The sequence below is a fragment of the Anastrepha ludens genome, chromosome 2, assembly GCF_028408465.1.
Source record: "Anastrepha ludens isolate Willacy chromosome 2, idAnaLude1.1, whole genome shotgun sequence".
NCBI lineage: Eukaryota > Metazoa > Arthropoda > Insecta > Diptera > Tephritidae > Anastrepha > Anastrepha ludens.
In genome coordinates this window covers 28,167,109-28,194,606 of record NC_071498.1, presented here as the reverse complement: position 1 = coordinate 28,194,606, position 27,498 = coordinate 28,167,109, and the positions used below count along the sequence as shown (strand labels likewise).

At 38.1% G+C, this 27,498-nt stretch overlaps 1 protein-coding gene across 1 annotated transcript in view; it reads right to left on the bottom strand.

Annotated features, from left to right (window-relative positions):
• Positions 1–300: 300 nt before the first annotated feature.
• Positions 301–27,498, bottom strand: part of LOC128867029 (axin) — a 66,528-nt gene continuing 39,330 nt past the window's right edge. Inside the window, exons 2-11 of the mRNA XM_054108122.1 lie at positions 10,252–10,647; positions 9,893–10,125; positions 9,171–9,833; positions 8,303–8,440; positions 6,831–6,927; positions 4,913–5,047; positions 4,599–4,854; positions 2,002–2,146; positions 1,606–1,929; positions 301–1,537 (exon numbers count right to left, since the gene is read on the bottom strand). Of these exons, the coding sequence (XP_053964097.1) occupies positions 1,411–1,537; positions 1,606–1,929; positions 2,002–2,146; positions 4,599–4,854; positions 4,913–5,047; positions 6,831–6,927; positions 8,303–8,440; positions 9,171–9,833; positions 9,893–10,125; positions 10,252–10,344 (2,211 nt within the window). The 5' untranslated portion in view covers positions 10,345–10,647 and the 3' untranslated portion in view covers positions 301–1,410. The remainder of the gene's footprint in view (positions 1,538–1,605; positions 1,930–2,001; positions 2,147–4,598; positions 4,855–4,912; positions 5,048–6,830; positions 6,928–8,302; positions 8,441–9,170; positions 9,834–9,892; positions 10,126–10,251; positions 10,648–27,498) is intronic.

Here is a 27,498-nt window from a genome sequence, read left to right as displayed (position 1 = left end):
TTTATTTTTTAAACCGTTCGCAGTTTGTTTCCATTTAAGTAACAAAATACTATTTTGCTACCATTTTTACCAAAAAGGATTTAATTTTTTCCTTTTTATGCACCTTCTTAAATACAACCTTTTGTAAGGGAGTGTCAAAATTCGAATGTCACTAGTGAGCAAACCTTTAATAATTGAATCATGCTGCGTGAATATGAAAGAAAATTTTCTTATGTTTTGAATTCGGGTAAGTGAACTATCCGCATTCTGAAAAACTGCAGTCAAGCGAAGAAGCAAGTGAAATTAAAACAACAGTTGGCGTATGGAAATGAACACTGGTTGTGGTTCAGCTGTTCATCGATCACTTCCATGTTATGTTTTGTATTTTCGAAAGTTTGCTGCCAAAATAAATTTTTCTTAATTTAACCCTTAAATATATTTCAATTAGCTTTGTTTATACATTTTTAAACAAAATTTTCGATGACACTCGACATTTCTTTTGGCCATTACTTAAAAAAATATCGTTATTCTTTGATTTTCGATTATAAGTCAGTTGAATATCCTAGCAATCGTGAACTAATTGAAGAATGCGAACGTAGCTTATTTTAAACGATTCATACTTAATAATTTAATTGAGTTCACATTAAGCTAACCTGTTGGTGTTGTATGCATTAGCGTCACAAAATGTAGAAATCGCCAATTCTTGGAAGTGAGTGTGTGTGCAAGTGTAGGTTCGCGTCCCTTCTATGCAAAACTCAATCGATGCAATGTTTCGTGTAAAAAAGTGCGTGCAAATACATCATATATGTATGAATACGTATATTACTTAGTGAAAACTTAGAATACAATCATTAAATAATACGTTACTTATTACGTTTAGGTTATACATATAAAAATAATGAAGAAAATTCACTATAAATAAACGCCTATAAAGATACTTTTGATTTTCGGTGATCGTGAACGATATTGTTGCTGCAATAAAAGCAGCGCCTTATATTTAAGCAAAATATATTGCAGGCAGTCCATAAAAGCACATTTCCATTAACAATTGTTTGATTTTGTGTTCGTGATGTTTTATAAACATTACGTTGCGCACTCCGATAGTAATTTGCAACTTAACAAATACGTTGATTGATTAGAAAAATTGGATATAACAAAATAATACCAATTGTTGATTTAAAAAATACATAAATTAAAATATCTATGTACATATTTTATGCTTTTATAAAAATTTGAAAATATTTTTACAAAACTTGTTTTTCGTATAATTCTTCAATTGTCACTTACACTAAATACATTTTTAAATTTAACATTTTGCTTCGCCAACCTATGTATAAACTAATTCATTACTGCTACTTTTTCTTTTCGATGCAGTTATTATTTCATCTCGTTATGCTTGTCCTTGTTTTTCGCTAAGTTATTAGCCTAGACCTAATCGGATGGCTTCACCAGGCCCATCACTTTGCCTTCAAAAAGCGGCAAAATATCACTGTCATTTACAATCTCTTCCTGTATCACTGGACTTTCTGGATCTTCGCAATGTGTTTTGAAGAAGAACCTTAAATAGACAAAGTTGCAATGTTGGAAATATGGGCATACATGGAATAAACGAGTTGAGTCACACACCTAAAATTGCCCTTTTTGGGCAAATAGTCCTTGAACTGCTTGAGGGTGGGTTGCAAACCGGGAATCTTAGATCTGTAAGGATATTCTTCATCACAGAAAGAGAATACGACAGTTGTAGTCTCCAGTGGCTTTGCGGGTAGCGGTGGTGGTTGTGGTTGGTGATGTAAACTACTACTTCCACTACTACTGCTACTGAATGATGGTGGTTGTTGTGATATCTGCGTAGTATATTGTTGAGTGTAGCGACGAGACCTTCTGGTCTCATCTTCCAGTCTTCTTTTTGCCTCTTCTGATTTCGAGGCCGTACTTGTACCAGATCGTGAGCTGTATTTGGAAATGCACGCCAAACATTATTAAACATATAATTTAGTTTTTCGAAAAAAAAAATACGTTTACCTGGCGTCTTTGTACTTCATAAGAGTATCGGCTGAGAACAGACTGATTCCGCTATCTGTATTGATGGAAGGCCATTTATTTGTTAGCTTCCTAGAGGAGGAACTGTGGTCAGGCATCGACTTGGAGTGCTTCATAGAATGACCCCCTAGATAAGGAATATACAAAATGATTATGTTCTTAACTTTTATTTTATTATGGAAATATCAATCGATGCAATAAAACCCGTTCCATTGCCATATTTGTTTTTACAAATACAGCTGTGATGCATAATTTTTTCTTTTTTTAATTTTAATTAAAATGGTGCGATGACGGTCCGTAGTAAAATACTGTCTGTGCGTTCACTGGTGAGTAAGGCAATGCTAAAATTCAATGCTAGCTTCTTTAATAAACGAAAGCCAATTCACTGTGCACTTTTTATTTGCATGTGATACCACTGTTTGAAAGTCTTCATAGTTGTTTTTGAATGTGAACCACACCTAAACGTCAACGACACCGTTGGACTTCTTTCTTTGAGGTTATTTGAAAGAAAAGGTGTACGTCGATAAGCCAGCAACAATTCAAGAGCTAAAGAATGAGATAATTCGGCACATTAACGGCATAGAACCTCAATTATGCCTCAGCTACATCGAGAATTTGAGCCATCGGATAGAGGTGTGCCGCCGGCGGCCATTTGGCCGATATTTTGTTCCATACGTGATTGAGCCATACCAATATTATCATAATAAAGAGAAATGCCAATAACTTCCTAAAAAAAATGTATTTTATTCAAAATCAACACCGGCCCTTGAAACTTAACCACCCTTTATTTACTTCTTATTGGATGAAGTCTGACACAATGAAAAACTTGATGTGTATAAGAGTTTACCTCTCTGCACTAACATAGCTTCGAGTAGAGTGCACGAATCATGTGCAAATAACGGCCATCGTAAGTATAGCCAACCAATATTCTGTGGATAAGTTGTATATCTTTAACATCGAACTTACAAAATTTAAACCAGGTTTTTGCTGGTAACTTTGTGAAAATTTGTGCAGATCGATTACTTGCATGTGACAGAAATCCATCGTACCATTCAGAGAAAATGCTACTGCGGATCATTCTCACAGCTTCTTCGACAGTGTATTCAATTTCGATGACAGCGATGACTGCTTCTTTTGCAATTTTACTTGCCTTTTCGTTAATTGGTATATCGGGATGGTCCGGAGACCACGACATATGAACATTTGAGAATTCAAACCCTGAGAGCTTCGCGTGAAACAGAGCTATACAGTGATTGCTGGAACAATTGTTTTTTAAGAACTTGCGGGCTGTTTGTCTGTCCGAGAAGATAACAACTTCGTCCGCGCGCGCCTGATGATCAACATCTGATGTCTTTAACAATGCCAAGATCTCTCCAAAGGTGGATGATGCAGACAATATATTTTAAAATGATGTATCTTTGCAAACTCTTTTTAATGAATGAAAACAAATTCTATTTTGTAAACTTTAGTTTGTGGTTTTAACTGATAAAAAGGGATATCTGTACCATAAAACCAGTTGTCCAAGGAAACATATTTTTTTTCTATTTCTTCAAAACTGAGTCAGTGATCCTTCACACACAAGAATAGTTCTGTCGCTTGTGGGCGAGGGGAGACTGAAGAGCATGGCAAGTCGAGTATTGAAGAACGCGCGCAAAGAACGAACTCAGAACAGAGAATTATCCCAAGATAATTGTTTAATGATAAAAGAGACATTCGAAGAAAATGAAGTCCGTTAGCGAAATCTGCTTGGGCAAGTTTTAAAAATGTCGCACATCATTTTTTTGGGCAGTGACGCACACGGAGGAAGGTCCCATTAGGATATGTCTAGCATGAGAAAACGATCCCAGGGTAAATGGAGTACTTGTCGGTTGAGATTTTTGTTGGACGCTTGGATCAAGTCAAATACTCCAGAAAATCATAATTTTAAATTTTACAAAATATATCTTCAAGTTGAAGTTCAAGTAAAGTCTTAGATACAGGAGGTCTTCCTCTTCCTCTACTACCCCCAGCTGGTACCGCATCGAATACTTTCAGAGCCGGAGCGTTTCTATCCATTCGAACGACATGACCTAGCCAACGAAGTCGCTGCATTTTTATTCGCTGCGCTATATCTTTGTTGTCGTAAAGCTTATACAGCTCATCGTTTCATCACCTGCGATATTCGTCGACGCCAACGTGCAAAGGTCAAAAAATCTTCCGCCTTCCCACATTAGTTCGCTCTCGAACGGGTGTTCGTCCTGGCAACTCCCAAGTGAATGGCGATCAGTAACTTTCCCCACTTGCGTGGACTTCTTCATATGGAACCATCGATCAACGAAATTCATTCGGATTCAGTAAATTACAGAACCTGCCTGATAGTGTTTAAAAACCCAACAAATTGTTGGGCTTTTTTTTTGGCATCTTTTTGTTTTTTCATTTTCTCATTTTAAAAATGTTATTTGCTTTAAGCAAGAGTTAGATATTGCTTGGGAAAAATCGTTTTTAGAGATGTTTTGACATCGAAGAAAAAAAAAAGAAGAATTTACTAAATCGGCGCGGTAAAATGAAGTTGTGTAGCCAACCTATGGTTGTATACTCACCTATACTCATTGCTCCGTCACTAAGCATTCCTGAATCGTGCGTTATTGTACGTCTTCGAGTTGGTAGGGGCGGGCATGGTGACATGGTACCAGGTGAGCGATGAGGAGTTTGGTCTTTCCAAACCCTTGATACATGCTGATCAAGTATATCTTGGTCGTTATCCTCCTCCAATGCAAATTTTTCACGGATCGCTTCTGCAAATGCGCGATCGTTGGCAAGCCTTTCATTTGTCGGTATTGAATCATCCGTAAAACGCTTAAGTGGATAAAAGTGTGATAGATTTGCAAGCTCTGAAATCATATTTCATACATACCTCGAATCGAGCTCGATCCTCTATGTCTTGCTTGCGCTTCACTTCCTCCAGCTTCGGAATAAGTAATGCAATCAGCTCAGCCTCTTTGAGAGGACGATGTTCATTCGAGTGGAGACGTTGGGTGCGAGGTATAACCTAAATAATCAGAAAATAAATATTATAAATTTTATATTTAATCGTTGAAATTACGGCTTGTGTACGCAGTTCCTGATTACTGAAATATAACCGTTGAGTTAAAGTTTTTTGTTGTTGTTTAATATTAAACCCTCATATCTCAATATCAAATTCCTTAAAGAACTTTGGACCATGTAATAAAGCAGGTAAAAATAAGTTTACTGTCTGAGGAGCGATCTGGAATGCGATGCCAGCAAAATACTATAAACAAGTTGCAAATATAGAATAAACATTTTTCCGTTTGTACGAGGTTCGCTACTTAAGTTAAGAGTTACGTGTTTCGAATCTGTGCACTTCCGAATGGTACGCACGCACCAATCCATTCGGCCACGGCGGTCGCCGTACAAGCATCTTTAAAGAGAAAGTGGCGTGATTTTTGGGAAATGACGAAGTGGATGCGTCCGAGTAATTATAGACGCTAGACATAGAAATACGCCCGGAAACTATGCGTCACTCCCCCTCGTCAATGCAAAACACGAAAAACAGATACATAAATCACCACGGCTCGCAAAATCTGCTTTAAATTTAGCAAAATTAGACTAAAAAACAAAAAAACTAAAGTCTAAAAAAGCCTTAGCCGTCGAAGAAGATTCACCCTATGATTTTGTATGTAAAATATAGTCCTTCCATTTTATTCAAATTTAGTCCCATTATTAGTGGCCGTTTTCCAAATGACTCAAATCAAAATTTTTAGTTCAAAATCTTAGATTTAATTAAAATAAATTAATTCGGGCTAAATCCATAAGATCTCCCACTGTGCGCGCGTTTTTGTGACGATTTTACGGTTAAATGATTTCTAAATTAAATGTGATCTTTAAAGCGAGCGTACTTTAAGCTGCGCTTTAATAAATCCTGAAACCACCAAAAAATTTTATATTTTTTTCTTTGAAGAATACCTCAAGTTTGAAGCTACGCAGAAACAAATCTTGTTTTACTATTAGAAATAAATTGTCGATATAGCAACTTTCAAAGTTTTTTTCACAACTGTCACCGCTCAGTAGTATATGGGAAACCTCGCAGTCGAATAAGTACTACATATACATACAAGTTGGCGCAAAATTAATCACCCTATCGGAAGATTTATAAGTTTTGCAAATGGCGTCGTACGTCAATCACACTTGATACTTGTGAACGAGACAATTGCAGTATAAAAACAGACAAGCAATGGAGCGCGTGAAGGTTAAAACAAAGATTTAAATGGCGCAAAATATTTTTTTTTTTATTTGGTAAAAGTTATTCAAAAACAAATTTTAATGATTAATTTTGCGCCACCCTGTATTTAATTTTTTATTACGTAAATGTCCATTTCGACCGCCGTAGCCGAATGGAAAGCCAAAAAAGCTCCTCATAAAATAAAGGAGGAGGAGCTCAACCAAACACCCATTTTACGCATTTTCGCACACACATTCAATCAGTCGTTGTTCAGACAGCAATGAAGTGTTATTGGTTGATTTTTTTCGTATAACACCAACACAATCTTAGTTTTTTTGTAAATACACCTCAACTGACGTCAGACGCTCAGAGCCGCTCTTTTCACCGTGGCTTACAATAGTACAGGGCGATTACACATTTCACTTTTAAAAACGCACTGTATTTTTTTCCATTTTAACACAAGTAGTTTCTCTTTATCTAATCAACAGTTAAATTCAAGATGTTCAGTCTTTTTTTATCGGTTATAATTCAGTAGCCAGTAACTGTATGCACAAGTTTAGAGATGATGGGTAATAGCTAAATATTTAGTTACTTGAAACGAGTTCGTCTCTTTGTTGGCCATTGCACTCTGGCGTATCGCTTTGCTTTCATTTGAACTATGTCTTCTTTGAATATAAGGCCGCCCATCCCTTAAATTTAATAAAATACGTAATATAAATAAAAATATGTACTGAATAACAATTAAAGATAAATAAAAATATTGTTATTTGAGTATATTTTTCCCAATAGTACGTTTCCAACGGCCGCGCCAATTACGTCCTTCGCTCTCTGAATTTGTATTGCGAATTATCCCATTTACATGACACATTTGTAATTCAGTGTGGCATTTGTCTTATATTTGCACTTTAAAATGACAGATGAAGTATTTGTTAGTCTACTAGAGGAGATAGGACTGAGTCCGTTAGTGAAAAAATATAAAAGCTCTCCTATAAAAATATTCACAAAGAACTGCAATTTTCAAGAATTTTTTTCCAACTTATTCTTGCCAGGGTGCGTGCTAATTTCAGCCTATGAAGAACGTTTAAGCGCTACTACTTCTTCTGGATACGACAGTTTCTCTGAATACAATTTCGTTTCCTCCGACAATTTCAGAGTGCTTTTTGCATAAAAATTGATTTTATTCGTACTTTTTGTTAAGATTTTTCAAAATTTTATATTTTACTGCTTATTGCTGGTTTTTAGTACAATAATTTGTGATGAATTTATTTCCTTCTTCTTTGCTTTGGTTTATTCCTTTTTATTATGGTTTGATGGTTAATTGCGATAGGTTTCCGGGATTTACAAGTAATTCGCAAGGTAGTGTAGTGCAATCTGAATTGCCTATATAGGTAATAGATGATAGATTTACCAGGTTTGCTCTTTAACTTAGTGCAAAAGTAAATTGTGAGGGGAACTTCAGCTGCCATGAAACTTGGGAGATTCAGCCGAACTCTGCACGACAATTTCACATGCATTTATAGACTCGTCCAATCAGTCGTTGTTCAGAAACCATTGAAGCAACAGGAGTGGAGATTATTTTTTTTCTGAAATTTGCACAATCATTTTACACATTCATCCAATCAGTCGTTGTTCAGACGGCAATGAAGTGTCATTGGCTGATTTTTTTCCTATGTATATCACTAATATTTACAATCTCAGTTTTTTTGTAAACACATCCCAAGTGACGTCAGCCCATCAGCTGATCGCTCAGTCAAATTGGCTCGGAGCCGAATAACGGTCTTCAAAAAAGCACGCCTCTAACAATCTTTTCACCATGGGTCTCAAAATTTTGTATGGCGAATTATTAAATCGGGAGCAAATTACTAGTGAGCGAACTACGAATGACGCTGTCGTGAAAACATATTGTAAGTGAAATTTCCGGCATTTTTTCTTAACATACGAAAGCAAATAACATATAATTTATTATAAAAATGTACGTGAAAAATATTTAGATTTTTTTAATCTGATTTTCATTACATAATTTGTTTTTGTGCTGAATTTTTTTTTCTATATACAAATACTTACATAGAACAACTAGAAAGAGACATCGTATCGGAATCAGTTCGACCACCAGAACTTACGCTCGCCCTTTCCGAATCCACACGTGAATTCGGAACATAAGAAGTATTATTCGCACTCGCAAGGTAAACATAACCATGCGCCCTACTCGCATGCAGGTTGTATAAAGGACAATAATCAAATCCATGCAATGTTTGCATTTACATCGGGTACAAATCATGTGTAAATAAAAAGTAAAAATAAACAAATTAAATAATATGTAGGACGTGTAAATATTAGAAGCACAGATACAGCGTCATGAGTACGTCGTGGAGCAAAAGGAATCATGCCGGATGGAGTGATTGGTTGTATGAATCATTGGTTGGTTGTTGTGACGGAGCAATGTTTGTGGATTACAGGTCATGGTGAATATAAATGAAAATAAACATAAAAAGTATACATTAATAGAACATTTTAGAATCGCTTCAATTATAAGTACATTCCTCATCACTTTCTAATCCCAATTTAAATACTACTTTAATAATGCTACCGATGGAATTACTACAGGTTCATGTCATGCTCATGAAATGTTAAGATTTCCAATGCATGCTTTGTTTTTGTTTTAAAAATTTAAAATCTGAATTGGGAATTCGGGATACGGATATGTACATATATAACCATTTAAAATTATTTTTAAGTTTTTAATTGTTGTGCCTCTAGTTTGAATACTGAAAAATTGTGTTTTTTTTATGTGAAAAAAAGTATTTTGTATATAAAAGTAAATGTTCTTGTTTTTTTCATTACCCCATTTCTAACTCTGAACAAAGGTAAGAGGATGTTTAAAAAGAAGGATTTGGGAAAAATTAACAGCTATCAAACACATATATATAATTACCCTGGTGGCCGTATTTCCAGTCTTCTCTTTTGAGTTGCTAAAAGTAGATCGTGGGTAAGACGTATCGGCATATCTGCTGAGGTTCGGCTACTTTCTACACGCAGCTTCTCAAGATCATCACAAAGCGACAATTCCGAATCTTCATGCAGAGTCGGTAATGTGGAGCTTCGCGGCAGAGTATCAGTTGCACTAACAGAGCCACTGGAGCTAGCTGAAGTTGAAGGACCATAGACGCTTCCACTTGCACTGCAAGCACTTCCAAGTAGTACATTAGCCGTCGAAGCGCTGATTGGCAAATTAATAAATGGCGCTACCGACGAGGATGGGGTCTTGCCGGAACTTGAGAGCAACGCACAAGCTCCACTGGACGACGCCACAATGCCGGCTCCACTACTACCGCAACTAGCACCACTACTACTTCCGCTACCGGATCCAGCCGTGCCACTCCCAAAACGTTCATGTGAAACTGACATTTGCTGTATATACAGAATATACATTTCCGAACATAGAAAGCTGGGATAGATGTTGTCACGTATGGTGGCCTCCACACATTGCTGCATTGAATCGTATATATCCGAACTGAGTGGGACTTCATTTTTAAGGCCCGCTTTTATTGTTCGACGCAAGTCTTCAGGTATTGATAGCTGACTTTTTCGTAAGAATCTTTAAATTTAAAAAAATGTAAAGGTGTGGAATTTTCGCCAACTGTAATTTTGTATTACCGATATATCGCTCCTATTATTTGTTTGATTTTTTCAGGATCGTTTTGTTGCTTAAGTCCTTCACAGGCAAAATAAAAATTTAATTGATCATTATACCCAGGTGCTTCTTCTTCAACATATTTTTTAAACAGTTCCACTCCATCGCGATCTTCTAGAAGATGATTAAGTGTTCGAGCCCAATTCAAATATGAAGGTGGCGAATTTCGGGAGCTGTCAGCCACCCCTTCGGTCATCTGAAATTCAAAACCACATACAACCACATTCAACCTCACTTACAAATCGGTATACAAAAATCAATATACATACATATAAAGTTAAGAATCTAACCATTATTATTTATTAACAATCAACTCAATTACCTTTTTAACTCGGCTTTCTTCTCCGGGTACTGGTGGTCTAGGCCCACTACACTCATTATCATCATATTTCCGGAATCCTGATGGATGGCTCATGCCACTTTCTATCTTCTACTTCAAGCAATCTTCAAGTTTGACTAGCAAACCACTTTTCGTTATTTAAAAATGTATTAATGCAATTTGTTGTTTTTTTTTACACTTAAAGCGTTAACAAAATATACTTTGCTTGGATCAAATTTTGTGTAAATTGCTATTTATTTTTGTTATAATGATGCAAATTTAATGGGCATACGTACACTTATTAAAATTACGAACGTCCGTTATATTTAAAATACAAAGGACTTGGAAGATGTTCTATAATTTAGGTCGGCATTTTTTTGGAAGGCAATCTGGCAAGGCCTGAAACAAGAAGATTTTAAAGAGATTACAAATAGGTAAACAATTAAACATCTATGAGAGTTAAAAATAACTTAAATTTAAAAACCTCTCTTTAAAAACACTGTCTTAAATTCAGATTACTCGACCGATTAGGCCACATACAGCCCGAAGTGAAGAAAATATTCCGGCAGCAAATGAGAGTTTTACTGAAGCACCAGAAGAATCGATTCGGCACCGATCTCAACAACTTGGCCTATCATATGACACTATTTGGGCGATTTTACGCAAATATCTTGGTTTGAAAGCCTATAAAATATAGCTAGTCCAAGATTTGAAGCCGGTAGATCTTCTAAAGCATCATAATTTCAGTCGTTGGACTTTTGAAAAACTCGCCAAAGATCCCTATTTTGGGACCCGAATTTTGTTCAGCGATGAGGCTTATTTTCGGCTTAATGGCTACTTCAATAAGGAAAATTGCCGTATTTGGGCTGAAGATCAACTCGAAGCTATTCAAGAACAACCATTATATCCACTGAAAACAACCATTTGGTGCGGCTTATGGGCTGGAGGAATCTTCGACCCATATTTCTTCAAAGCCGAGGCTGGCGCCAGTGTAACAATGAATGGCTAGCACTATCACGCCATGATAAACGACTTTCTCATGCCGCAAATTGAAGCCCGTGATCTACACAACATTTCGTTCCAACGAAACGGCGCTATTTGCCTTTCAAAATTGGTGTTTACGTATGGCCGAAATACAGCGCAGTTGCGGCCAACATTTGAAAGGGATTATCTTTTAGGGCTTTTCTTTAAAATTAAATATCATGAATGGTGCAAGACAAGAATAATAAAGATTCGAATTTTCGTTGTTTTATTTGAACTTAAAATCCGATACCTCTAAATTATTCACCCTTTATTAACTAAGTAGGCTGCTGAAAGGCTTCTTTGAGCAGTCAAAACGAGCTTCCAATTATATTTTGTATTTAATTTTTTATGTTTTTACAAAATTATAGTGCATTCTACAACAAAAATCATAGAACTCAAAGCTGCAAGCTTTCTGTAAAATTCACAAAAATTTTTTAAAATGTTAACCAAAATTTAAAAAGTTGCTGTGAGAGCCAACTGTAAAATCCCGACAACAATGCAATGTTAGGTTAGGTAAACGTATGTGACTAATTTTCTATTGTCATTGATTGATTTTTCAACATTGAAATGGAAAGTCCCAATGTGGAATTAGTGTTCTATGAAGGATATGGTTCAAATGGTTGAAATATTTTTTTGAGAATAAAAAGCAGAAAAAATTAAGCGCGAAAGACTACTCGCAAAACTGATAGGATGATCGTTAGATAGTCCAAACAAGATCCCAGGAAGAGTTCTGCTGACATCCATCGAGAAATTTTCCTTCTCATTGAAAAGCCAATAACGAAAAGAACAGTTGCGCTTCACTTGGCAGAAGCAGGGCTTCACGATTGACTGGCAGGGAAGAAGCCATTGGTAACAGCACCACAACGACAACGCCGAATTGAGTTTGCTCGAGAGCATAAATCCTCGACTCAAAATAAGTGACGTTATATTTTATTCAGCGGTTAAACGAAAACAAATAGAGTTGGCGGCCAAAACGTGCACCATTCGACCCCAAGTTCCTCTCACCCATCATAGAGCACGAGCGAGCCACAATAATGGTGTGGGGCTGCTTTTCGTGGAACGGCGAAGGGCCAATTCATCGTATTGAAGGTAATATGGATGTAATCCTATCTTATGAGAAAGAGCATTTATGGGTGATTTGGAAATTTAAACAAGGGCACACTTCTCGTGTGACAAAAAAAGTTGTTCGAAGACAATTGGATTACTGTTCTGGATTGGACATCTTCGAGTGCCGACTTAACCTCAATAGAACATCTTTGGAACGACGTAAAAAATACATTCAGCACGCAGAACATCAGAAATTTTGATGAGATATTTGAAGAGGCAAAGTCAACATGGGAATCTATTTCTGTTGAACATAGATTGAATAATGCCAATGCAAAGGCGCTGTGCAGCAGTAATAAAGCAAAAAGGATTTTCAACAAAACAAATCCATTACTTTTGCGTCAAATTATTGCGCAAATGGTTTAAAACTGATTTATGGTCGATCTGGGCGATGGTAAGACTACTAACGTGCCGGGCAATTCCATTATTTCTGTGATTTTAAAATTAAAAATGCAAAATCGACGAAACCATAATTGCACGTACTTAGCTGTTGCAGGTAAGCAAATTCAGCCGTCTGGCTTGCATTTGCGCCTTTACGCCTGTATCACATAAAAACTGTAAAACCAGTTTTCTCTTTGTAGGCTTTCATTGTTAACACCCTGTAACTCACAACTGAATGGAACAAACAAACAACAGCAAAATAATTTTTTTAGTGTGAAATGCCATCTTGACAATGAGCATAAACTTTCGATCACTACAGCCCATCCACCGAAAAAATAATTTATTTCCTTCTCCCCAAACTAATATTAATGTTTACTTCTCCCTTTCGCATGAATTTTTTATGATTTCACTATTATTTTGCTTCGTTCTTAAGTATTTTCCTCTAAGGATTTTCGAATTGTATTAACTTTTGTACATGAAGTAATAAAATTTATGTTTTTTTTAGGCAAAACGACTGATACATATTGAAATCATCTTAAATTTATTATTTATAAAATAAAACCTAAGATGCAAAACATTTAAGTGATTTTATTGAAAAAAAAGTTTCAAATGGAAAGATCTGGGTATCGTTCTTAAGTATTTGTTAACGGTTGTATATGTTTGTCCCATTCAGGACCAAATTCAGTTGGATTTAAAAGCTAAAATAAAAGGAATCAGCACAAAAGCTGTATTTAAAAAAATATAAGCAACCACGATTTTAATGCAAACAGGTTTTTGATCTTCAATTGAATAGTAATATAATTAAGCTGTGTTTTACAGCCATGGACAGATAATAGCACGAATGTGAACCTTATATGCTAAGTTAAGTTTTTAATACGAACTCTGCTTTGATCAAATAAATTTGAGGGTTTACATTTATTACCGTTATTAAGCTTACAGTTATGCGAAATTTACCGTTGCGTTGGCTGGCAAAAATCCTCCACTGAACCCGCCCAGAGGGTGCCGGCTGGTAATAGGTACCACAGTAGTCCTGAAATAGGAGGTACCTAGCAAAGCTAAATATACAAAGTTTGGTGTTCGCTACTCCTCAATAGTACAACATCATTCGGAGTATCTTTAGCATGGTCGAGGGGTAAAGGGCTGGATCAAGGTGTAATGCGACCCGTGCCGAGGATCTGTCAGGCTGGGGGCCCTTTTCAAAAATAACTCAGTCGTAAACGGAGCTTACGGATACCTGGCGCCCTCCGTAATAGCTAGCCTTACCTACGTACCTGGAGCTATGCGTAGGCGGACTTCTCCTTCTCCAACACTCGTGGGTCCAAAATGAATATTGGCAAAATTAAAAATAAAAACTCTATGGAGACCGGTTCCTCCGCTAAAGGACCGGAAGGAGCTTCCAGCTCTGCAAAAAGGGCAGCGTCCTTGACGAGCCTCTCTTCAGCCCCAGTTGCGACTGAGGCCAAGCCTAGTCAAAATTTGGTGGCTAACAAATCTACGGCTGGTAATTTGGTCCAGCCAAACAAGCAACTGTTGCGACAACCGAAAGTTGGTCGTCAAGCTGAGGTGACTGCGACCTCAGTCAGCGCTAAAAGCAGTTCTCAGGTCCAGAAATGGCCTACAATAAAAATTTCCGACCCGTCAAAAGCTGGGTACCAGGAAAGGCGCAATGCGGCCAGGTTACTCACTAGGATACACTCAACGCCACCAGCTGGGGAAGAACTCACTAAGGAGTTGCAAGAGGCGATCGAGTGGGCGAAGGCGGTACTACCCAATTTCCAAATTGAGCGTCCGGTGCATCCGGACATATCTAAGCGTCAGAGGTCAGCCGAGGGGGACAGCTCGCAGGCAAAGAAAATAAGGTTGCACAATGTCACGCCACACAAGTCTTTTGCGGAGGTTGCAAAAAACAGCATCATAATAGGCGTTGTAGACGAAAACGACCCTGAAGGAAAAATCCCCAAGAACCAGTGGAAATGGGTGAATGCTGCGCTGACGAAAGTAGCGATGGAGGTTATGACCAGCAACCCTGGGCCTCCTCCTTCCTGTACAGATGCAGGGTGGTATCAGGGTCAAATAAAGATAGTTGCTTGCGACGACGAAAGGTCGGTGCAGCTTTACAAGATTGCCATCTCTAAAGTTGGCGAAGTATATCCCGGTGCCAAGCTGGCGGTGGTCGAGAAGAAGGAAATTCCGTCTCGTCCAAGAGCAAGAGTTTGGTTACCAACTACTCCATCAGAGCCTGAGGATATCATGCAGCTGTTAAGAGCATGCAATCCTAATTTTCCAGCTGACAAATGGAAATTTGTCAAGTCTTTTGAGGAGAAGTCAACCACCGAGGTGGAGTCGAAAGGAGCCACTATGCAAGTCATGTTACTGCTGACTGAGGACTCACTAGAGCCATTGGCGAAGAGCGATGGCGAAGTCAATTATGGCTTCTGTAAGATTAAAATCAGGACATACAGAAGCGACACGTTAGGCCAGCTTGCTGATGGTGAAGATTTGTCTAGCGAGATGGACGTGCACGAAAAAGAGTCTATAGGCGATGTCGACAGTATTGGACACGCTTCTTCTGGGGCGGATTTGACAGAAGACTTTGCCAACCTATTATCGGAGAAAGAGCTCCTGGGTGAGGTAGACGCAGATGTAACCAATGAGGCTCCTTCAAATAAATCTGCACCACAGTAAAGCAGCTACAGCAGCCCTTGTTGAACTAATGGCGGCAGAAAATCCTGATATTGTCCTCATTCAGGAGCCATGGGTGAGACAAGGGCGCATATGCGGATCGAGGGCTCCGCACTATAAGCTTTACGCTGCCAGCTGTGCAGGTAAAAGTAGGACATGCGTATTAGCTAAATCTAAACTTAACGTTTTCTTAATCCCAAAATATAGCAATGAAGACTTCACGACGGTAAGCTGGGAAGCAGTTGACATCGAATTTCGTATGGCATCGATGTACTTGGCCTACGAAGAACCCGTTCCACCACAACTGTTGGTGGATTTAATATCGGACAGCGAAGCCTCCAAATGCAGATTAATACTGGGTGGTGACGTGAATGCACACCACTCTGTATGGGGAAGTTCGGATATCAACGAACGTGGTGAGTTACTTTTCAATTACATTTTATGTACTAAATTGCTGTTATGTAATCGTGGGAACGATCCTACTTTTATAATCAGGAATCGTCAGGAAGTTCTTGACATCACCCTAGTCTCAGATTGTTTAATAGATAAGGTGGTTCAATGGAGAGTATTAGAGAAGCACTCCTTCTCAGACCATCGCTATATTGAATTAATATTAGAAGAAGAAATCCCTCAACCAACTAGTTTTAGGAATTACAGGAGGACCAACTGGCAGGTGTATAATTACGAGTTGGAGAGAAATCTTCCCGAAATTCCCCCTTATTATCCAGAAAACGAGGAAGAATTAGATAAGCTAGTCAATTTGTTTACCGGAACATGTTGTAAAGCGCTAAATAAGTCTTGCCCTCTTGTCAGGCACAAGGGGAAGACAAAACCCCCATGGTGGTCCTCAGAACTTAGCCTTCATAAGAGTGTATGTAGAACACTATTTAATAAGGCGAAATACTCTAATTTGGAAGACGATTGGGACTTCTATTATGGGCAACTCAAAGTCTATAAAAAAGAGTTGAGGAAAGCAAAAAGATCTTCATGGAGGTCGTTCTGTGAGGATATAGAAACTACAGCGGAAGCTTCTCGCTTAAGAAAGGTCTTGGCTAGATCAACGACATCTATTGGCTTTTTACAGAAGCCAGACAACGGCTGGACGACTTCTACCAAGGAGTCGCTAAGTTTACTATTAGATACCCACTTTCCGGGGAGCTCTGAAGTCTATAACTCGGGTCCTACCCGAACTTGCAACCCCAGAGTATCAGAATTTGTGATTAGCTCAGATATCTCAGACATAATCAATGGAACTAATATTACTTGGGCTATAGGAAATTTTAAGCCGTATAAATCGCCAGGCCCTGATGGGATAATACCGGCACAACTTCAGCAGCCTCTGGCTCATATCACAAGGTGGTTAGTAACCATTTTCAAAAGTACTCTTCAGTTAAATCACACTCCCTCAGCATGGAGGGAGGTTAAGGTCATTTTTATCCCGAAGGCAGGTAGAAGCTCGCATACCAAACCTAAGGACTTCAGACCGATTAGTCTATCATCTTTTCTACTGAAAACATTAGAAAAGCTGATTGACTCGGTTATCAGGAACAGCATACCCCACTCACGTCTGTCCAAATCGCAACATGCCTACTGTAAAGGAAAATCTACAGAGACGGCCCTAAACTCACTGGTCACATCAATTGAAAGCTCATTTGAAGTTAAAGATTATACACTGGCAGCCTTTTTAGATATCGAAGGAGCTTTTAACAATATCCTGCCTAAGGTCATAACGAACACGCTGTCAGACCTGCGCATTTCCGGAACCTTTGTGAATTTCATTGAGCAGTTGCTTACGAGCAGGTTCGTGAACTCGACGTTGGGCTCTTCGGTGATGCGCAGATCTGTCTGTAGAGGTACTCCTCAAGGCGGGGTACTTTCTCCTCTTCTGTGGAATCTAGCAATGAACAAGTTGTTGTTGGATCTGGAGGAGAGGAGAATTAAGGTTGTGACCTACGCGGACGATGTAGCTATATTAATAAGGGGGAAGTTTCCAGACACCCTCTGCAGTCTAATGCATAGAACCTTAAAATATGTGGATACTTGGGCCAAAACATGTGGTTTGAGCCTGAATGCGGCCAAAACGGAACTAGTGTTGTTTACAAGGAAATATAAAATTCCCGACTGTCGGCCTCTGACACTCAACGGAACTCTTTTGCTGGTCGGTGAAAAGGCCAGGTACTTAGGTTTAACCCTTGACAGGAAACTTTCATGGAAGCTGAATGTTCAGGAAAGAATAAAGAAGGCTGCTACGGCGCTTTATTCCTGTAAGAGAACTGTAGGCTTAAAATGGGGATTAGCCCCCAAAATAGTTCACTGGCTATATACGGCCATTGTCAGACCAATTATGACCTACGGAGTCCTGGTAACACCGATAACAATGTCAGCCTTGAAATCCAACGTAGAATCTCTCTTGCCAACAAGTGCTACTTTGGACTAAGTAGGCAATTGAGCAGTAAAGTCCTCTCTCGACGAACAAAACTAACTCTCTACAAGACTCTCATCATGCCCGTCCTAACGTATGGCGCAGAAGCTTGGACGATGACAACATCCGATGAAGCGACGCTTGGAGTGTTCGAGAGAAAGATTCTGCGTAAGATTTTTGGACCTTTGCACGTTGGCAATGGCGAATATCGTAGACGATGGAACGATGAGCTGTATGAGCTTTACGACGACATAGACATAGCGCAGCGAATAAAGATCCAGCGGCTTCGTTGGCTGGGTCATGTCGTCCGAATGGATACAAACGCTCCGGCTTTGAAAGTATTCGATGCGGTACCAGCTGGTGGTAGCAGAGGAAGAGGAAGGCCTCCTCTGCGTTGGAAAGATCAGGTGGAGAAGGACTTGGCTTCACTTGGTGTGTCCAATTGGCGCCGGTTAGCACGAGAGAGAAACGACTGGCGCGCTTTGTTAATCTCGGCCAAAATCGCGTAAGCGGTTATCGCGCCAATTAAGAAGAAGAAGAAGTCCTGGTCTGGTGGCCATCCCTTGATAAGAAAACTTCCATTAAGAAACTAGATAGTATTCAGAGGGCGGCAAGCCTCAGTATTACTGGGGCGCTCAAAACAACGCCAACTTCGGCTCTAAGCGTTATGTTGCATCTATTACCAATTGACCTATATTGTAGACAACTGGCCGCCAAAGCGGCTCTAAGATTGAGGGAATCATCGATGCTCAAGACAAACAAATGGGGACACTCGCGCATACTTGGGATGTTTCCAGGTATTCCTAATACCACCGACTTTTGTGACTCGGTGAATACATACCTAGACAGGCCTTATACAGTCCATTTTCCATCCAGAGAGGAATGGGTGAATGGGTTAACAAACAACGAAAACGGGGTTAGTATATATACGGACGGCTCAAAACTCAATGATCAAGTGGGAGGTGGTGTATATTCGGAAACTATTTTCGCCAATTTATCCTTTCGCTTACCTGATCATTGTAGCGTATTCCAGGCCGAAATCCTGGCAATCTCAGAAAGCCTTTTAATGCTAAATAAAAGCGTAGTCACTGTTAGAGATATCTTCATTTATTCCGATAGTCAGGCAGCTCTGAAATCGCTTCTATCAAGCAAACACTCGTCTAAGACAGTAAAGGAGTGTTACAAATTATTAACAACACTTGCACAGTACTTTTCTATTAATCTACTCTGGGTGCCAGGACACAGTAACATTATAGGTAACTGTAAGGCAGATGAGTTAGCTAGATTAGGCTCCTCGCTCCAAATTAGTCAGGACAGGCTTGACATACCTATGCCCTTGGCAACATGTAAACTTTTGATAGACAGATACACCATTAGTGCTGCTAACTCCAACTGGAGGCAGTTAAACACCTGCGCTATAAGTAGGCTAGCGTGGCCCGAATGGAACATGGGTCGCACTAAGAGTCTACTTAAGTTAGGCAGGAGGGATCTAAGGATTGTAGTAGGTGTCCTATCTGGGCACTGTCTAATAGGAAGACATGCCAGTAGATTAGGGGCTCCATCTAATGACTACTGTAGAAGCTGTCAAGATATAGAGGAGGTAGAGACAATCGAACACCTTCTATGCGGGTGCATGGCTCTGTGTAGAAGGCGGTGGAGATTGCTCGGTTTCGCTTTTCTGGACAGCATTGCAGATGTTGCAAATCTCAAACTATCTAGTATAGCTAGCTTTTTAAAGGCCACACAATGGTTTAGAGAGGACCAAGTTGAGTAGGATAGGACAGTTCCGGTGGTATCACAAGGGGCCTCTAACTGGCCTAGGTGCGTCGTAGGACAGCCACTTCACCTAACCTAACCTAACCTACCGTTGCGTTCTATTTTATTTATGCTTATTGCTGTTTTGAAGTGGACGCAAAAATAGCACATTTTAATTTGTGCAGCGGAGAGTAAAACTTTAATATTGTTTCGGCGATTTTTAGTATAATTTTTTGTTTTTTAAAAAAAAATTTTAAGTAATTACTAAAAATGGGACGTGGAAAACATTGCACGCCGGAGAAAAGAGCTCTTATATACCGTATGAGTCAAAACGAAAAAGCTATGCAGAAATAGCTGAAATGATGATGTGCTATCGGAAAATGGTTTATACTGCTCTTAATTTAATTAAGAAAGATTCATCCTATCTAAGCAAAAAAAAAAGAAACGGAAAGAAAACCAAAGCCGCGAAAAACTGATGTTAATGTGGATGAAGCTATAAGACGTAAGAGGAAAGCAGATCCTTTTAAGTTGGCACGGCAAATAATGCTTGAAATAAACCAAGAATCTGGTCTATAGGTGTCCAGAAAGCTTGTAGGCAGGCGACTTAATGAAGCCGCATAAGCAGAAAAAAACGACTCCTCTCAAAAAGACACATCAAACACCGACTTGCCTTTGCAAAAGCCCACGTAGACAAATCTATTCAGTTTTGGAAAAACGTACTTTGGACCGACGAAACCAAAATAAATAGCATGGGGCCAGATGGGAAAACTATTGTACGTCGTCCAAAAAATCAAGCGCTAAGTCCTAGGCTCACAAAAAAGACGATTAAACACGCCGGCGGAAGCATCATGGTTTGTGGAGCTTTTTCCTGGCATGGTGTTGGGCCGATTGTTCGCCTGGTTGGTAAAATGGATAGATTTCAGTATCTGGATATACACCAGAATAAAATGGATCCATTTGTGTTGGAGTTTATGCCATTAAATTGGCCATTTATGCAGGAAAATGATCCAAAGCTTACTGGAAAGACAGTGAAGCTCGGAAGAGAAAAAATTAATGTACTGGATTGGCCGGCGCAGAGTCCTGATCTCAATCCAATAGAAAATTTGTGGAATGATGTTAAGGTGAAAATCGCTAACAATGATTTGTGGGCCGCAGTTGAGGAGGCTTGGTACTCGATTCCAACGGAAAGATGCCATAAGCTTGTAAAAAGCATGGAGCGACGGCTTGAAGAAGTAATCAAAAACGGTGGATATAGTACATAATACTAATCTAGTAAAACAATATTATTTACCTATCTGATTTGTTTACTATTTTTGCTTTTATTTGGAATTTTCAGGATATGATATTTATGTGTCCAGGAGGTTTCGTGAGTTATCAACGTACAGCCCAATCGTGATAGTCCGACACATACGGGACCGACTCGTTGTCGGATTATCAAATATTCCGGACTACCGAAGGTTCCATTTAATGACACGAAAAGACAGAAAAAAGTCACATCAACACCGTCAGAAATCGCGAGAGAACTGGCGTCGTTCAAATTTAATGACAAATACGTTGTGACCGGGAAACAAAACACAATCCCCCTCTGCTGCTCTGCTACGACTGATCAAAATAAAATAATGCCAATTGCATCCATAGACGTTATGAGGTTGTCGGATTACCGAACGTGTCGGATTAAGAAATGTCGGACTATCACGATTGTACTGTAATCGTAAATTAAATCAGAACTGTAATTCTTTTTGACCATTTTTTTTGTTTTAAAGTGGAAGTAAATAAGTTTTTTATTTTTTATGTTGCTTTTTTCCCCCAATAAAAAATAATTATTTAAAAACATATTCAACTCTTTGCTTTTAAAGTCTAAATGTGCTATTTATATGACCATGGCTGCACGTTTGTGTCGTCATTTTAATCAAATCGAAGCATGGTTGAAGCTCACTTTATACGAGTAAAGTAACTCTTAATATTAACGCATATTAATGGCATAATAAAACCGTGCCGGCCAAAAGAGAATTCCCTGAGCACAAAAAGAACCAAGCAAACATATCTACATAAACTTTCTCTAAGAAATTCGTTTTATACAATGCACGCGCCAATGATTTCATTCGAGTTGTGTAAGAACACAAGCAGTCGAAATTCGAGCTATGAATTGGCAGCGCTGGTCTTCACTTTCGACTTAAAAAAGCTCTTTATGTATGTAGTCAAAAAGTTAAGAAGATTGAGCAACTACAAAAGACAGCACAATGAGAATATATAAAATTGAACTACGGCCATGTTGAAAGTGATTGTGATTGGTTGATGAAGTCGACCAATACAATATTCCGGACACAGCAGCCAAGGAGAACAAACAACAGTTGTATAAAAATTGAAAAAGGAATACTTATTTACAAACTCTGTTGGAGCAATAGCGCAACGTTAACGTGCTAACAATACAAAAGAAAACGAAGAAAATTCAAAATTTCCAACAGAGCCCGCAGCAATAACAACAAAAGCGAAAATATTTAAAGCATATCAACTACCATAGTCACCAAAGAACATTCAGCGACAGCGGCATTAACAGCATCGTATCCTCCCTTATGTGTATACATACATATGCACATACATATAAAAGAGCTATCGCAGCAAACTCACCCTTGTTTCTATCAGCCATAATATGTGCAAACGACGTAATGTCTGTTACATATGGCGTCATTGCTGCCACTATCTTTGTGTGAAGCAGTGAACGAGTGGGGAGTGAACTCATAACGGTAAGAGATTCGATTTGCTTTGAACGACAATAAGACCTTAAAAACTGTTGAATCTTAAGTGAGTTTTTTGAAGAACAGAAGTGTGATTGACGAAGTTTATTACATAAAGGGGGGCTGCATTTTTACTGTATGAAGTGCCTGAGAGAAACAGGATTCTACAAAAATAATTAATTTTTCAGCACCTCCCATGAATTAGAATCCCAAAACTTGTTTAGTTGCTTATGCTTTTCATTTACATACATACATATATACGTTAGTAAATATACTAATTCATTTCACTTATTTCCACTGGTTCATTGAAAGGTGTTACTTGATGGGCCATTTGAGCTGAACGCTAAATGTGCATTTAGCACTTTCGAACATTACTTTTTCGAAGTCAATTCATGTTGCCGCATTTATTAAATTTGCATATACTCACATTCAATACCGTTTGTTTGTTCTTGTTGTAAAATCTATATATATAGTATACAGTAGATTCTGTTTTTATGCGGTAGATACGTTCCGCAAGAAACAGTATAAAAAAAAACAGCATAAAAAAAGCTACCAGTTCTATAGTAAAACTATAGATACGTTTCAAAAGTGCTAAGAACCGCATAAATCTGAAATAATGTAATAAAATCGCATAAAAAAGGGCACTAGTCCCATATGATTACTATAGATACGTTCCATAGACCGCATGAATCTGAAATAATTAAATAAAATCGCACAAACAAAAAATTGTATTTTTGAAAATTATATCTTTACTTAACCCATTAGAAGTCACCGTACTCATTTAAGTACAGCTATATTTCTTGTCATAAATTCCATAACTCGTTAGGTGTGCGTGGGGTACTTTATTATTTTACTTTATTGTAAGACCCTTTAAGTGTATTCATAAATAATAAGTTGGTAGTGCGACATTTTTCATTAAAAAGTGCCAGTTGAAGTTGTGTTTTGGAAACGTCATTGAGGTTAGTAAATAATTTTAGAATTTTTCAAGTAATTAGTGCTTTTAAGTGTAGTATTTTGATTTATTTTGATGCATTAGATGTAAAAGAAAGATTTTAAAAACTGTTTAATAAATTACATATTACTAAAATAAAACTAGAATCTTGTAAATGTGACTGTACTCAGTTGAGTACACTGACAACATACATAACCTAAAATTACTGTTTTTTTTCAGTTACTTTGCAATGAAGAAACAGCGATTTACAGCTCAAACTAGTTACCGTGGGCTTCAGGAAGCTATCGAAGCTTTGTTACAGGATAGCGAAGATGACGAATGTACCTTGGCTATCATACAAAAATTGGGTAGCAGCTAGCTCGACCGGATATTGTTACTCATTTGATTTTTACTGTGGAAAATCGCAATCGCCAACTTCTGATCCTTTGGGTTCTCGCGTAGTCAAAACTTTGTTAGATAAACTGAACTGTACCTCAGCTAATCATGAAGTTTTCTTTGACAACTTTTTTACGAGCTACGACCTTTTACTAGAATTGAGAAGCCTAGGCTACCGTGCTACAGGAACTGTACGAGAAAATAGGACGAAAAAATGTCCCTTGAAAAGCACAAAGGAAATGAAAAAGTTAGATCGTGCTACTTACGACTACAGATTTGACAAGAAAGGTGAAATACTACTGGTAAGATGGAAAGATAATAGTGTGTGTACCATGGCAACTAACTACGATACCATCGAACCTCTCGGAACTGTCAAACGCTGGTGTCCAATCAAAAAGGAGAAGATAGACGTAGCCGTACCACGTTTGTTCCAAACTTATAATAAAAATATGGGAGGTGTTGATGAACTTGACCAGTCTGTCTCATTATATAGAATTGCTGTCCACGGAAAAAAGTGGTGGTGGATGTTATTTACATATATGATAGATATGGCTGTTTCTAATGCCTGGCGTTTACATGTAATGTGTAATGATAATCCTATGGATCAGCTCATGTTCCGACGTAACATTGCACGATTTTATTTACGCCAAGGTGAACAAAAAAAATCAAGGCAAGCTGCATCAATTGTCGAAGGGCTGCCTCAAGATGGAGTTGGACATTATCCCCGCAAAATTGAAAAACAGCTGCGGTGTGTAGTTTGCAGTTCAAGAGTGCGTTGGCAATGTAAGAAGTGCCTGAAAACACTGTGTGTTGAAAAAGCGTGTTTCGAAAATTTTCATACTTAGGCGGTCAGTGTACTCAATTAAGTACACCCCCATATTTTCGTGAAAAACAAAATTTTCCATAATTTTTTCGATTTATGTTTTCCTCTGTACTTACTATAGTATGAAAATAAACAACATTTTAAAAAAATATTTTTAGTTTTCATTTGACTTCTAATGGGTTAAGAAACGTCAGAAACGAAAAATAAATGTACATCGTCAGAAATAGAATCAGACAATACCCGCATGTTGCGCATTCGTTTAGGATTTGGCGTAAAATCACTTCCGTCACTTGAGGAAATGTACACGTCTGATCTGGATGGTGATGCAGGCGGTTCCATACTTGTAGGGTTAACATTTCTGATGTAATCTGTGATGAGTTTTTACTTAGCTGGTTTAGAATCTTGTTTATGTGTACAATTCCCGATAGGTCGACATGCATTTTTTTAATTTAAAAAAAACCGCATAAAAAAAAGCCGCATAAAAACAGAACCTACTGTATATGCATATCTACATACATATGTATATACATATATGATACATACTGTACTGTACTGATAAGTGCACTACAATTTTTCAAGGCATACTTTCAGGCGGCAGGCTTTGAAGTGATGGAATTATATAATATTTTGCGCTATATGTCGGGAGCAGCAGGATGTTTGGCTTTTACGTGTATTAATTAAGATGTGACTTCATTTTGAAATCAGTGTGAAAAGTGTCAAATAAAGTAGGCAACTGAGTAGTAAAGTCCTCTCTCGACGAATAAAAGTAACATTCTACAAGGCTCTCATCATGCCCGTCCTAACGTATGGCGTAGAAGCGTGAAGAATGACAGCATCTGATGAAGTAACGTTTGGAGTGTTTGTGTAGAGAAAGATTCTGCTCAAGATTTTTGGACCTTTGTACGATAGCAACGGTGAATATCGTAGACAATGGAACGATGAGCTGTATGAGCTTTACGACGACATAGACATAGCACAGCGAATAAAGATCCAGCGGCTACGTTGGCTGGGTCATGTAGTCCGAATGGATACAAAAGCTCCGCTCAGAAAGTATTGGATGCGGTACCAGCTGGTGGTAGCAGAGGAAGAGGAAGGCCTCCTCTGCTTTAGAAAGATCAGGTGGAGAAGGACTTGGCTTCACTTGGTGTGTCCAACTGGCGCCGGTTATGACGAGAAAGAAACGACTGGAGCGCTTTGTTCAACTCGACCAAAATCGTGTAAGCGGTTATCGCGCCAATTAAGAAGAAGAATATATTTAAATTTTTGCGCAATGATGCCTTTAGTTATGCTACCATTTCGTTAGGGGACAGACACTTTAACTCTGCATATTTATTTTCTATCTGTAGACAATAAATTTTGCCTAATGTCAATATGTTTGGTGCGTAGTGAGTGGGAGTTGATAGCGCATTTATTGCCGGAATACAAAAAGAAGCAGTGATCATCGTGAGGTATAAGCTCGCCTTCTAATGTTCTCAGCCAAATCAGCTCCTAGATAGCAGCAACTACAGACATACTGTGAGCGTCAAAATAAAGTGTACAAAGCATTTTGTTATAATATGGATTTTATTTCAGTCTTTTATAACAAAACAATATATTTTAATTTCATGTTTTTTAAATTAATATTTGATTCTCTACTAATTACTAGAAATCAACAAAAAAATTAATTATAACAACAAAAGTTGTAAGACAAAAACAAAATTTAGTGCATATTTTACGCGTCAAAATAAAGTGTACAGCGTACATCAGTAGCATTTTAGCGATGTTGTACGGCGGCCGTTATATATTATTCTAAATTTAGTTTAAATAATCAAGCCATATAATTGATTTTAGGATAATTTCAGTTGATTTCTGTTAATGTTTCTTTCTTCCTCCATACCTTGTATGCATTACGCAATTTTGAGCTACATAAAAATAGCCGCATCATATCAAGGATTCAAGCGCGCTTTGCCACGCACAGGCACAGTCGGTTTTGGCGGTCGCTTTGTATTGCTTAAACAAAGCCAAACACACAATGTTGAGTTTTGAGCCGTTCAATTTATTTCTCTTTTATATCTTCATATGTATTTATATTGCTTTCTAATAATTTCATAATTTTAATATGCTTAATGACGGCAAAATGGAGCTACGTAATTCTATACATCGCACTCCAGAACACAACACAAGTTGTTTGAGAGAATACAAAAAAGTACCAAGGAAACAATGGAAATCGCATTGTTATTTGCTTTCGAAATTTAACGCTTCATGAGCAAATCCTTTTTTGGCAGCTGACTCCACATTTTCTAATTGAATATAATTTCATAAAAAAAACTGCAATACTTTGCTCAGAATTTAATACAATGGTGGTTGAAATAATTACACGTGTATTGATGCGCGTCAGTAATACCGAATATACATTTTATGAGTTTACATGGAAAGGACCTAAGCCATCTCATTTTCATATCTCATTCAATGTGAGCACTTATATTTACAGGGTGTCAAAAAAGGATGTAAAATATTTAAGCAGGCAACAAAAGTATGGACCAAAATAGGGAAACAAGTCTTAATAACCATGGGGCCGTAAACTAGCGGTTTTGGAGGCATATCAAGTTAGTTATTCCTTTCCGAATCACATTATTTCTTTCCAATCACCTGTTTATTTGTTATGAACAAACAAACAAAATAAAGTTGTATAAGATATTAAAGCGGCCTGCTTCCATTTCCAACCAGGTACTATAGCTTTGTCTGAAGAATGTTTACCGTCTTTAAAGCGGCTCTTCAAAACTGCTTAGAGGATTACTATAGATTTCAAATATCCGTAAGAAAATGAATCTAGACAATTTAAGGGGTTACATACGTCCAGAATTCTCAAAAAATCATTTTTTTACAGATTATTATTCTTCATAGTTTTAGGCGTATTTCTGTGCAAGTCGATTGTAAAAATTTCCCATAGATACAAGAGTTTGATGCGCACAGGTAGCTGTCCTTCGTTTGAGGCAGCTGGCCGTTACTTTCAGAGCCT